General features: G+C 34.6%; 3 protein-coding genes across 4 annotated transcripts in view; 1 reads left to right on the top strand and 2 right to left on the bottom strand.

Annotated features, from left to right (window-relative positions):
* The window catches only part of LOC111482478 (caffeoylshikimate esterase-like), a 4,969-nt gene extending 1,988 nt beyond the window's left edge, over positions 1-2,981 (top strand). Inside the window, exons 4-8 of the mRNA XM_023128287.1 lie at positions 1,465-1,611; positions 1,824-1,954; positions 2,138-2,275; positions 2,435-2,533; positions 2,610-2,981. Coding sequence (XP_022984055.1) covers positions 1,465-1,611; positions 1,824-1,954; positions 2,138-2,275; positions 2,435-2,533; positions 2,610-2,981 — 887 coding nt within the window. The remainder of the gene's footprint in view (positions 1-1,464; positions 1,612-1,823; positions 1,955-2,137; positions 2,276-2,434; positions 2,534-2,609) is intronic.
* Positions 2,982-3,294: 313 nt separating this feature from the next.
* LOC111482475 (UDP-glucuronic acid decarboxylase 2-like) lies at positions 3,295-6,561 on the bottom strand. The gene is made up of 7 exons (XM_023128281.1): positions 5,792-6,561; positions 5,551-5,698; positions 4,645-4,724; positions 4,455-4,538; positions 4,232-4,306; positions 4,009-4,101; positions 3,295-3,829 (listed from the first exon to the last, which is right to left on the bottom strand). Exons 1-7 carry the CDS (start codon positions 6,407-6,409, stop codon positions 3,608-3,610), a joined length of 1,320 nt encoding a protein of 439 aa, XP_022984049.1. The 5' UTR covers positions 6,410-6,561; the 3' UTR covers positions 3,295-3,607.
* A 3,339-nt stretch (positions 6,562-9,900) lies between these two features.
* Positions 9,901-12,943, bottom strand: LOC111482477 (peter Pan-like protein). Of its 2 annotated transcripts, none has more exons than XM_023128285.1 (8): positions 12,807-12,943; positions 12,590-12,708; positions 12,262-12,444; positions 11,864-12,094; positions 11,453-11,545; positions 11,179-11,366; positions 10,549-10,742; positions 9,901-10,298 (listed from the first exon to the last, which is right to left on the bottom strand). In XM_023128285.1, the coding sequence occupies exons 2-8, from the start codon at positions 12,605-12,607 to the stop codon at positions 10,159-10,161; spliced, it is 1,047 nt and encodes a 348-aa protein (XP_022984053.1). In that variant the 5' UTR covers positions 12,608-12,708; positions 12,807-12,943; the 3' UTR covers positions 9,901-10,158. The 2 variants fall into 2 exon arrangements, with proteins under 2 accessions (XP_022984053.1, XP_022984054.1); XM_023128286.1 differs by having other exon boundaries at positions 12,262-12,441.
* Positions 12,944-13,085: the final 142 nt, after the last annotated feature.

Here is a 13,085-nt window from a genome sequence, read left to right as displayed (position 1 = left end):
TTTTTTTTTTTTTTTTTTTTTTTTTTTTTTTTTTTTTTTTTTTTTTTTTTTTTTTTGGCAAAGACATTAATTAAAAAGAAAACTATTTTACCTTTGTTAACTTATAAAATGCACACACGTATATATATATATATATACACACACATATTTAAACAACATCAAATGTAAATATTTTGTTTTAAAAAAATGTTCAATGCCAAAACTTTCAATCTCCAGTTCAATATTTTGAAGAAAATAGGAAACTATACTAGTTTTATTTCTTTGATAAAAAGGAAAAAAAGTAATTATAATTGAAAGTTTTATTTTTATTTAATTTTAAATAAAGTAGAGATTTGGAAATATGAAGGGAAAAAAGTACATTACTTGTTTTGGGATAGTACTGGTAGGTGACGACGAGCATCTGTGAATTGGAAAGGCCAGTATTGTGTTCACATTGGCATTTAATTGCCAGCTGCTCGTTTGAAAATTGTTTTCATTGTTTCAGGAAAAAAAAAAAAAACATAAACAATTTATTTTAAAAAACTTGAAATAAATTTTATAAAACTAACAGCAGTTCTGAAAAAAAGTAAACAGGAAAGAAGTTAATAAAGATATATTTTTTGTTTTTCTATTAGTAAGAAAGGGAAACAATTATTATATGATTAGGAAATGAAATGAATAATTACTCAAGTGAGTGTAATGTTTTCCATATTGAATCAATTTTTTTTAAAAAGATAAAAAAAAAAGAAGATAAAACTAATAGTTTCATTTCAAAACTGGTTTGTATCTATTTAAATTTTATGTTTAATAAGCCTTTGAACTTTAAGCTTTTTTATTTTCAATATGTTTATGGTTCTTCTTTTTATAAAACATTTTTAGAGATACAAGTGAAAATTCATACCTGAAGGATTTAAAACTTAGGCCAAGTGTAGAGAGAACTTGGGTAGGTGGGGATGATAAATGGTGTTAGTTTGGGAAGGCTAACAAACTACGACAAGTGTCCAACATCAACACAATATTTATTTTTCCCTTTCCCCTTTTTGAACTAACATCCAACCAGATTTATTTTTCCCAACTTAGAAAGCAGATTCACATGCAGCCTCTAATATTGTCATTACCTTAAACCAAAAAGTTGTCCAAAACACCCAACCTTAACTTTTATAATTGGGTTTCCTCGGAATCAAGTTCATTTCCCTTCAAATCTTTCTTGTCAACGAAAATGGAATTCATTTTCATATCTACGTCTCTCAGCAAATTAAACTAACATTGTTTAAATCTTATCCCAACTTTTAAAGTTACAAAAATTTCAAAGACTTGTTTGGTTTGGTTTTAAAAAGACTTGTTGTTTGGAAGGATTTTATAAGCTGACTTGTTATTTGGAAGGATTTTTAAGCTGCTGAAAAAAGAAGTTGATTGTAGGATGAACAAGGGAAAATCATCTCTAATTTAATTGTTACGCACTTAACACTTGAAAGGGTGATATAGGGTGTGGGCATCGGCTGGCCACTTCGGGGTACGCAGTGTTTGGGATAGACTATGAAGGACATGGACGATCCAGTGGAGCTCGTTGCTACATCAAGAAGTTTGATAACATAGTTGCTGACTGTTATGCCTTCTTCACTTCCATTGCTGGTATGCCAAAACATATATATATCGCATCTGAATCACAATAATTCCTCATATTCATAACTTCGCTGCTCAGTTTTCCCATTTCCCATTTCCCATTCAAAAACTGTTACTGAATTTCATTAGATTTATGTTTCTTGAAAATGAAAAATAGCTTTTCGCCTTAACTCCCAAATGACCCTCTCAAGATTCTAAGCTTGTAAGTAATGTTCTACCAGTTGAGGAAGAATACAGAGACAAGTGCAGGTTCTTGTACGGAGAGTCAATGGGTGGGGCTGTGGCCCTTCTTCTGCACAAGAAAAATCCCAGATTTTGGAATGGTGCTGTTCTTGTAGCCCCAATGTGCAAGGTGCATATATAAATGACCAATTTTAAAGCCGATTTGGAATGACTTTTTAAGTGTTTTAAAAAAAATGTCACTTATAAAATCCTTCCAAATAGGCTCTTAGTCCATTTACTCGTTAGTTTTTTTGTTATTGAACTGTAGTAATTTGAAACTGCTTCTCATCCAACTGCTTTAATTAAACATTAGATATCCGAGAAGGTAAAGCCGCACCCTTTGGTTGTGAATCTGTTGACAAGAGTAGAAGAAATTATACCCAAATGGAAAATAGTCCCAACAAAGGATGTCATAAACTCAGCCTTCAAGGATCCCATAAAGCGAGAAGAGGTATATGAAATGCACTAAAAGACATCGTAGAATAGGAAAAATCATTCCATTCAGCTGCCTTCCTAACCATTACATACTTGATTTCTCTTTTAAGCATGCATTTGCCAGTATAAACCACTACAGCCCTTTATATTGATTTCTTGGTAATAATCTATGCAGATAAGAAGCAATAAGTTAATATACCAAGACAAGCCCAGGCTCAAAACAGCCCTTGAGATGCTAAGAGCGAGCATGAGCCTAGAAGATAGCTTACACGAGGTTAGCTCAAGATTTTTATCCAGTACATTACATTACAAATTCTAAAGATTACAGCACAATGTCGTCTCAAAAACAGGTAACACTCCCATTCTTCGTTTTACATGGAGAAGCCGATATAGTGACAGACCCAGAAGTAAGCAGAGCATTATACGAGAAAGCAGGCAGTAGAGACAAGACCATAATATTGTACCCAGGAATGTGGCATGGGTTGACATCAGGAGAACCAGATGAGAACATCCAAATCGTATTCTCAGACATCATAAATTGGCTGGACAAGCATACCGAAGGGGATATGGCAGGGTTTCAACTTCAGTCGACTCGCTCAAATGGTAATGGCGTCGATGAGAGATTCAATGGCCAGAAGACCACATTTAGCAATCGAAAAGAGGGTCGAAAAAGTGGTAGTTATCTCTGTGGTTTGAAGGGGCGGTTGCAATCCGCGATGTAGGGGGCGCCATTGTTTATTAAGAATGCTCTCTGATTCTTTTCACATCTTGGCTGTAAAATCTTTTGGGTTCGACTGAAAAGCCCTTGAAATTACAACTTAGTAGCCTTTGTAATGGATTCTTAATTGCTACCATGTATGGAAGTAGTCTACTTTATCCACGTTATGATGGGTTTGTTGAATAAGTCTACCAAATTTGTTCGACGTCCACAAAATTGTAGAAAGATATCAGAATTGAGAAGAAATAATCCATCATTTTCAGAGTTTGGCATGATTTTTGGTGCATCTCAAAATTCAAAAGGAACAGGGAAAGAGAAACTTTGCCTCAATCATTTTCATCCTTTTCATTTTTGTTGTTAAGAATTCTGTAATTGATGTGAATGGGATATGGGATATGGATCAAACTTACAACACAACATTTTACTCAACAAAATCAAAAACAAATTGTTCTGAACATTCCTAACCTGTTAAATTTCCATACACAGAAGCAGCTTCACTTTCACTCCCTTTGCTTCTGCACTCCACCTTATACCATCAACTTTAACCATTATACTTAACAGCAGCACAAGAACAACTCCGTTTTCGCCAGTGAATTGAATTCATTCTCCTACTCGGGATGACGACGACGACTAAGCTGTCGTTTTGGTCCCGCTGTTGTCCTTATGATCACCGAAGATACGTTGTCGAAAGTCAGAGACCATGAGCGGGAGACCCTTACGGAGAGAAACTTTCGGCTCCCACCCAAGAAGATCCTTGGCCTTAGTGATGTCTGGCTTCCTCTTGTGAGGGTCGTCCTCCGTGTTCGCCCTGTACTCTATCTTTGCATCTGGGTCAATCGTTTCTTGCACAACCTGCTCACACAGCATATACATACAACGTCATTGGCACCGTAACGTTATTGCTACATTACTTAGTCCAAAGGAATTGATTTGATTAAGAGAGGTTCATATTTTCCACCGTTTGACTTTTGTTTCTCTTAGTTGCAAAGTCTAAAAGAGAGAGTTTTTGAGTATTTGCAAGAAAAGGGTACCTTGGCAAGTTCAAGCATGGTGAATTCACCAGGGTTCCCAAGATTGAAGGGTCCAATGTGCTCTCCTTCCATTAGCCTCATCAATCCCTCAACCTATCAAACCGCCGCATCGTCTTATATCAGTTTCAAATCATCGTTGAACCCAAAAGTTTTAATATTAACACAATATGTATCTCGACTTAAACGATCACCTAAGCGAAGTAATGAAGAGAAAAGTGCTTACAAGATCAGAAACATATTGGAAACTCCTGGTCTGCTTCCCATCACCATACACAGTAAGAGGCTCCTTCCTCAAAGCCTGCATTGCCCAAAAACAATTATAACAATATCCTGAAACACGCGTTCGTGTCCTTAAACTTAAATCACGTTGAGAACTTCGAACGATACTTTTGTTTAGTCTCTATCGATAACATCAAAAGTCAGAGACGAAAATTGAGAGAGGTTACCTGGGCAACAAAATTACTAACAACACGCCCATCATCAATGCACATTCTTGGACCATAAGTGTTGAAAATTCTGGCAATTCTAACCTGTAAAAGTGAAAGATAATTAATAATCAATTGAAAATTTTCATTTTTTTTAATAAATAAAAAACCTAATAATTAATTAATTAATAGTATAATAAATGATTGTTACCTCAACTTCAGCTCCTCTGTGATAGTCCATAGTCAACGTCTCGGCCGTCCGTTTTCCCTCGTCGTAACAGCTTCGCACACCTGTCATGAATTCCGACAATAACAAATTTACCAAAATGCCCTTCTCTTCAGATCTAGATTCAAACATGGCGGTTCCAATAAGATTTATATATTAAAAAAATAAAAATAAAAACGTAAGGGGAAAAGACGCTAATGCCCTTCATGGATTTGACTCAGGTGGGATAACAAAGGACTCGTGTGGTTGGTGGGGGCCCGCAAATCACGGAGATCTCTACCCTTATAAAACAAAAAAACTGCAACCAATTTAAACCCTAATGAAATTAGTAAATTACCTTCCTACCCATAGACACAAATTTATATCTAATTTTAATACCTTAAATTTTATGTTTATATATTTATTAACTTAAAAAATATTTGAAACTACTCGACATTTTTAAAATTTCAGGGTCTAATTAAAAAAAAAAATGATAAATTTATTTTCAAATTGATTTGTTCCCAATTCAATATAACTTTAAAATAACTTAATATATTAATAATAATAACATTTTTAATGTATTTTTTAAGGAATAAAAAAACTAATACGAATTTTGAAAGTTTTTGAGCATTTTTAAAATGAGTTATTGAGTATTCTTTTAATTATGGTATTATTGTAATTTGATTTAAGGGATATTTTGGTAATTTAAGCATAGAAAAATTAACGACTTCTGAACCTAGCCGGAGTTGAATGTTTAGAGCAGACCAGCCGCCGGAAAGAAGGGCGCAGGTTGAGATATGTGCACGTTAGATATATCATATAGTTTAATGCTAACCTGCGCGGGAATATCCTTTTTGTGAAAAAGACCAATTATGAAAACAGTAAGAAGAAGAAGAAGAGGAAGAAACTGACCGATGGGATTGACGTTGCCCCAGTAGGTTTCAACTTGTGGGTGTTGAAGAGGATCTCCATAGACTTCACTGGTACTGGTTAGCAGAAACCTTGCTCCGACCCTCTTCGCTAAGCCCAACATGTTCAAAGTCCCCACCACATTGGTCTTGTGAAATCCTCTACAAACAAAGTCAAGGAACCAAAACCCATATTTCCAAACAAACAACAAAACCCAATTCTAAAATTTAAATTCAGAGGATATGATTGTCTTGACGGGGTTGAATTTGTAATGAACAGGGGAAGCAGGGCATGCCAGATGGTAGATCTGGTCCACTTCAAGAAGCAGCGGCTCAACCACGTCGTGTCGAATCAGCTCAAATCTCGGATTCCCAAAATGGTGCATCACGTTCTCCTTCCGTCCGGTGAAGAAATTGTCCACCACTATCACACTGTCGCCTCTCTCAATCAGACGGTCCACGAGGTGCGACCCCACGAACCCGGCCCCGCCGGTCACTACGATCCGGAGCCCCTTTCGCTTCAGCCCCAGTGGGATCTTGCCTCCGGAGTTCATGACCCGGTGGATTTGGAATCCAGCTCGGTGCTCGTACGATGGCGTATTGGACCACCGGGCAAGGTCGGTTGGGATCGGGTCGTATCCGTATCCGTAACCGACCCGGGAAGGGGAATTGGAAGAGGGGAAGAGGGTGAAGGCAAGAGTAGCTATACCAATGCCGACGAGGACGAAGAGGAGGCGTTGTTCGCGAAGCATGTAGTGGATCGGGCGAGTCATGGACAGCCATGGCTTTGGGGGTTTTGGGGAATATGCGTCCGCCGGCGGTTGGGTCTCGTCGTGCCCTCTGAATATCAGCTCCGATCCCATTTTTTTATTTCAAATTCAATCGGAGGGAGTCGAAATGGAACGGGGTATAGGGGTTTTCTCTTATCACGGCGGCGGCAACGGCGGAGGTGGGATTGCCGGGAATGGAGGTCCCAGGCGACGGAGGTGAGAAGAGGGGTTATGTTTTTCCTTATGAGGAAGTGGCTGATCTTGGGGGTCTTAAAGGGACAGACGTTAGAGGAAAAGGGCTGGATTTGGTATATATTACGGAAATGCCATTAATTTCAGTAACGTTTCTGCTCTGTTCCCTTTGTAAAACGCCTTCTTTGAATTTTATTCCAATTTAATCTTTTATAATTTCAGCTTTATTTTAATTTCTTTATATATAATATTTAAAAGTTACATTTTTGTTTTTAGTTTAATTTTTAAAAGGTTCCATTAACTTTGGTATTCCATAAATTTATAAAAATTTTATAGCTAATTAAAAAGTAACTTTAAATTTTATATTTAACAAATTTTTTAATTTTCAAATTACAATCTAATTTATGAGATCTTTTTATATATATATAAAATAATCTATTAGGGTTCGGTATTTAATAAATTTTTAAAAATTTTAAATGTGAAAGGTTTATCACACATATTTAAAATTTGACTCACTATTATATCTATTATTAGACATAAAATTAAAAAATTTATAACACAAGAGACAAAATAATTATAAACTTTATTTTTAATGTAATTAAATTAAAATTTTGAATTTTTCTTAATTCAATTTTAAAGGAATTAATTTTGACATATGTATTTTGTTACTGAAATAATTAATTTTGGTTGGATTGTATTGGATATCTTTTTAGTTGAATTTATATATATTTTTTATTGGTAATATTTTTAATAATATTTTTATAAAGCTTTGGTATTTTCATGATTGAGTTTATTCATTTAACAGATTAAAAAATTATTGGTTATTAGTTGAGAAATATTTTATTATTTACTTATAATAAATAATTTGTTGTAACAGTTATTTAAAATTTATGATAAATTTGAGATAATAATATTTTCTTTTTTAAGTTCAAAGAAATCAATGGTTATTTATTGTTTTTTTTTTCAAGTAAAATTAATGGTTATTTTAGTATTCATAATTGTGATATGTTTTGATTTATTACTTCTAAATATTCTTGAGCTAACATCTAAATAAAATTATAGCATAAAAAATAATAATATTTAATTGAAAAGGGCAAAATGGTCAATTGTCAAATAAATTATTCCCAAGTGCAGAGTCAAGAGATGTAAGTGTCACCATATGTAACAAACTTGTTATTAGTCATTTATTTAAAATAATTTATAATAATAATCCCTTGTAAATTTACAATAATGCCATCAATGAAAGTTGACTTTTAGATTAATCTACTAAACCTTCTCCTATATAATATTGTAAATATTGTAAATAATAATAATAATAATAATAATAATTCTTGGTTTTAAATATATTCATTTTTAGTATTTTTTAGGAATATTTATTTAGAAAAAAACTAAAAAGTGATGTAATTATGTCCATATTATGAATTTTAAGCTCAAATTCAAATGGTTACGTGGAAAATGTAAGGCTCCAACCAATCATAGCCTCAATTTGCTCCACGTGTACAATATTTAACTTTACACCTACGCAAACTTGAGGAGTTTCCAATTATTATTATGATTATTATTATTTTTATTTAAAAATTTTAGGCATTATAATTATATTTGTTCTTACAAGTTAACTCCAACTCCTATCATTGACCTATTTCAAATTTCTTTTTCTTTATTATAATGAGTGCTTCTTTTTCATTTGGAAGAAAGTTTTCACGTTACATTTATATTCAAAAGTGAAGAAGAATCCCTTTTTTATTTGCCATTATACGTGAATTTTGCTCGTGTAATTTTTATGTAATAGACTAAGCCTATTGCTAGTAGATATTGTATTTTTTGAATTTTTCCTTTCGAGTTTTCACTCAACGACGTGAGATCTCGCAATCCACCTTCATTTGAGTCTCATTGTCTTTGTTGACAAACTGTCCGATGTCTGACTCTGATACCATTTGGAACAGCCCAAGTCAGTGTGGGATCTCTTATTAGTTGGAGAGGGAAACGAAGCACCTCTCCCTAACATACACGTTTTTAAATCATGAGGCTAACAGTTATACGTAACGGAGCAAAACAGGTAATATTTACTTGCAGTGAACTTGAACGGGTACATTTTTAATAGGAATTATATAAAAAAAAAAAAAACGAGAAAAGTTTTATACATAGAACACGATCCTCCGAATTTATCGGTCCATGTGTTTGGAAGAATGGGGTGGAAAAGAAGAAAAGGGTTACATTGGGAAGGGCAATTAGGTGGAAAATGAGTGCTTTGGAAGCTTTCTATGAAAATTATAATTTCATTACCAAACTTAAACCCTCTATTTATTTATTTATTTATTTTATGTCTTTAAATTTAGGCTGTTTGAGTAAATTATTTAATGTAATTAAAGTGGTGTAAATAAGGAGAATCGGAGATCACGTGCAGCAGCACGTGCCTGCAACAAAATTCAGATTAAAGTAATTAGCGTTCCAACCAAAGTTTTCTTCACTAAAAATTCATCGTATCTAAATACATTTCAAGTTATAATACTTACTTATTTATGTCTAAATGAATTATTATGTGTTTTAATTGTAAACATTTATTTAATTTATTAAGTTGGATTAATTTTTTCGAGAATAATTATGGTCTTTATGTAATTGAATGCCTCTTAATTGATGGGATTAAAGATACATTCTAATAATTTAATTCTCTTCATTGACTTAAAAAATATAATTTAATTACTTATTTATACGGATTAACATGGAATTATTCTGGATTTATTTTTTAATCTTAATTAAATTAAATAAATTTTCTTCGTAGGAAAAAAAAAAAACTAATGTGATATATTTTATGTATTAAAAAAATTATTTTATTAGGGGTGGGACCCACGGTGGAAAGGCAAGGCTTTTTCTACCGAGAATTAGTTATGAAGCAAAGTTGACCAAACCATCCACGTGGCAGTTGTTTATTGCTCACGTTTCTCCCACTCCTCTTTTGAGGCGATTATAATATATAAATATATATTAAAAAAATATATTGTTTTATTTGTACTAAAAAAAGGTTATTTGGTAACGTAGGAAAAATCCATGACCTTTCATGATTGAACTTTGAAGCCTGCACTAACCTATGACCATGTGCCTATTATTTTATATAAATACAATTCAATTACTTCGAAAATAATCTTAAAAATATAAATTTAGTTTTATAGATTCAAATTCTCGTACCTCAAAAATTTTTAAATTTGATCCTTCTCGTTCAAAACTTTCAATTTTATCCCTGTTGTTTTAGCTTGAACTCGATACCTAAGTTCAAAGAACCCGCGAGCAAGAAAATAAGAGCATATATATGAAGAAGACTAAACTAAGATACACGGAACCTCTCCAAAATCTCAAATGGAATCGAGAAACGTTCAAAAAATAAAACAGAACGAATGAGTAAACTCATGCTTGCTCTCAAATGGGCATGAGATATCTAAAGATTAAAAGAACGAATCAAAGTCAAAGAATAGATCAGAGCATCCAATCTCATAATCTGAAGCAGATGATGCAATAGAATAGTTATGGAGCTTACTGTGTCACACTTGATTTGATGTCATGAGTGTAGTTATCCCCCTCCGCTGATTGGGCTGCTGCTGGTTCCCAAGTCGCCAACCAAAATGGGTCACAAATTCAGACCTCAACAAAGCCTCAAGCTAATCTTCTTCATCAACTTCCTGCCCTTCGCTCTCATCTTCACCCATATCCTCATCTTCACTTTCATCTTCATCATCACTGCCAGTATTATCTTGATCTTTTTTGCGGTCACTCTTGTTATCCTGCTTTTTCTCACCACCTACATCTCCAAAAGGGTTAATTGAAAATACATTTCCTTCATGAAGGTTGTTTGAGACTAAAGTCCGCAAAAACCAACAAAGCGATGGAAAATAATCGGAGCGGTGCCAGAAGGGAAAAGATAATGAAGATGGGGGAGGATGCTAGGAGGGAGAGCCAAAAGTTTGTACGCCAAGAAGAGGAGAACGAATATCATATAGCTCGATTTGCGAACACTAAAAGTGGGGCAAGAAATTTTCAAGATTACATACCATATTCACTGAAGATGATCCCACCAGAACACAACCCCTCCTCTACTTTAATGAGCTGAAGAGTCAGCCTAGGTCCAATCTCTTGAAGCTTGACAGCACTCTTGGTGGAAGCTTGGTTGACTCTACCTAGATCACTGGCCAAAGTGACTGTCGCTGCTTCATCATCAGCTTCACTTTCTGACCCATAACCAGCCCTATCAAACAACAGACGAGAAAATTTGTAAGAAACAAATGAGGTCAAAGATTAGAAACATGAGATAGAAATAGGAGTTTAACATAACCCTTTCCATCCCTTCCCATAGTTGGATATCACATAGGGTATATACCAAAAGATTCATTGAAGGCCCTTTTTTTAAATCAAACGAACCATAAGAAAATCTTTTATAGTCCTCCTTTTTCATATTACCCCAGTATATACTTGTACTTTTCTCAATAAAGCTTGCTTTTTATCACAAAACCATAGAACATTTAGGAAATTCAATGCCAAACACTAAAAGATGTAGAAAGCAAAGTGAGCTCGATAAAAACAATGAACAATAAACCTCAAGAAGGATACAAAATGTAATAAGTAATATTATAGGATCTAAATCACCAACAAAAGATGAAAAACAACATAAACACATAGCTTACTTTGTGACAAAGTCGCTCACATCTTGAAGACTCCTGAGATCAGGAACTTGATGATTCTGAACAAACTTTCTAAGCCTACGGGTTACACCGACAGGTTGTAATCTGATGGAATAATGTCGAAAATCAATGAGCTTTGTGTCCTTGTTATAATTAAGCAACACAATTCTCTGGCATGATGCAAGCTTAACCTGATACATAAAAATTAAATTGATGTCGAGAGGGAAAGAGGAATCTCGTCCATCTGAACGTTTAATTGAATAAAAATAAAACTCACTGTATTTATATCAATAGCTGGAAAGATGTTCTGGAACATTATAGTAGTGAGCTTTAGATGCTGATCTCCAGTCCCAAAACCAGAAAGCACAATCTGCCAATAACAAATAGCTAATTGCATGAGCATAACGAATCAACTATGGCATCACGTTTCTTCAAAAATGCTCTTTTAGCTTTTATGCTTTGAAAACATAGTATATTAACATTGTTCATGAAACAAAGCGAAGGGTGACGAGCGAAAGAAGCTAATCATAATTGTCTAAACTTTTCCTTTCGAATAGCTCATCAATCAGCACACTTACATCCTAGAATCCCATACGCACAAATCTGCTATACCTTTAGAGAAGTGAGAACATGGACTCCTTGGCCATTTTAGAGTAACAAGTGCATACAAGGGAAGAAAGACTATTACCAAAGGGGGATTCTTGAAAAGGTCTTTCGGACATCTGGGGCGCAATTGTGATTGAGCAATGTCCACGGCAAGCGAATACTCGTGTATCTTGAACGTAAGAGTTGGTCCCTGAGGGGTCCTAGCAACTCGCAAATATGGTGCACTTTCAGTTTTGGAGAGTATGAGAAAATGTGTAACACCCATAGGCCCAGCAACGTTCAAATAGTCTTTAAGATTATTCCGTTTCTTCTCCTGCAAAAGCAATACATACAAAGACGAAAAAAAAAAAAAAGATTTTGCCATGGTATGTGAGAAGTTCTAGATATAAACTTATTTCAGCAATCAGCCCAGAGCATCAAATCTAAATATCTAAAGGAAGTTTCAGTCACTATAAAGAATAAATAACAATAAATTTGTACCTTAAGATTAAGAGCAGTGTAAGGAAGCATCAATTTTCTCAAATCCATTTGCAGTTGCCTAAGAGGACCAGGCAACTTCCCTCTAGAAAATACAAAACTTTTCGGGATTTTCTCCCCTGTAACATGATCCACATTAGTCTGCTTCTTCGCCGTGATCGGCTTCACAAACCCCTTCTTCTTCTGCTTCAATAAATTACAACAAGAAAAAATTAGTAAACACCAGAAGGTCGTTCAGTCTATTATTAATATCTCTATCTTCTACCCTCCAACAAAAACAAGGTGGACGCAAGCAAACAGCGGTAGCATGAGCATGTGAAGGTGTTCTTACGTTTCCAATACGAGCCATTGCTTGCCAGAAGAATTGATACTCCTGAAAGCAGAAATTTTTGAAGCTTGATGTTGAAGAACCTCCGCGCTCACCAAAATCAAATACACATGTCGGCAACCCTAATGAACAAAAATAAAACAGGAGCGAAATCGGTTGATCACTGAACCGAATAGTGAAGGAAGACCGAACCGGTTTGGAATAAAATTGGTCCACTAACCGATCAGGTGAGAGACGAACGGCAAGCAGCAGAGCGTGGCGACGGCAATTCAAGATCAGCGGTGGGAACGGCGGCGACGAGAATAGAGAAGGTAGGAAGGACAGGCGGTGGCTGTATGAGTGGAGAAGCTAAATTGACCATTTCAATATAAGCTCTAATGATTTTGCTTTTAGCTTCTCCAAAAGCGTCGTACCAAAAGAGAGAGAATTCTTTGTTTATAAATTCATGATAGAGTATTCTTTATTTATAAACTAAATGAGCGTGAATGGACTTTTATAT

Source organism: Cucurbita maxima, unplaced genomic scaffold (genome assembly GCF_002738345.1).
Source record: "Cucurbita maxima cultivar Rimu unplaced genomic scaffold, Cmax_1.0 Cma_Scf00007, whole genome shotgun sequence".
NCBI lineage: Eukaryota > Viridiplantae > Streptophyta > Magnoliopsida > Cucurbitales > Cucurbitaceae > Cucurbita > Cucurbita maxima.
This window is presented reverse-complemented; position numbering and strand designations above follow the sequence as displayed.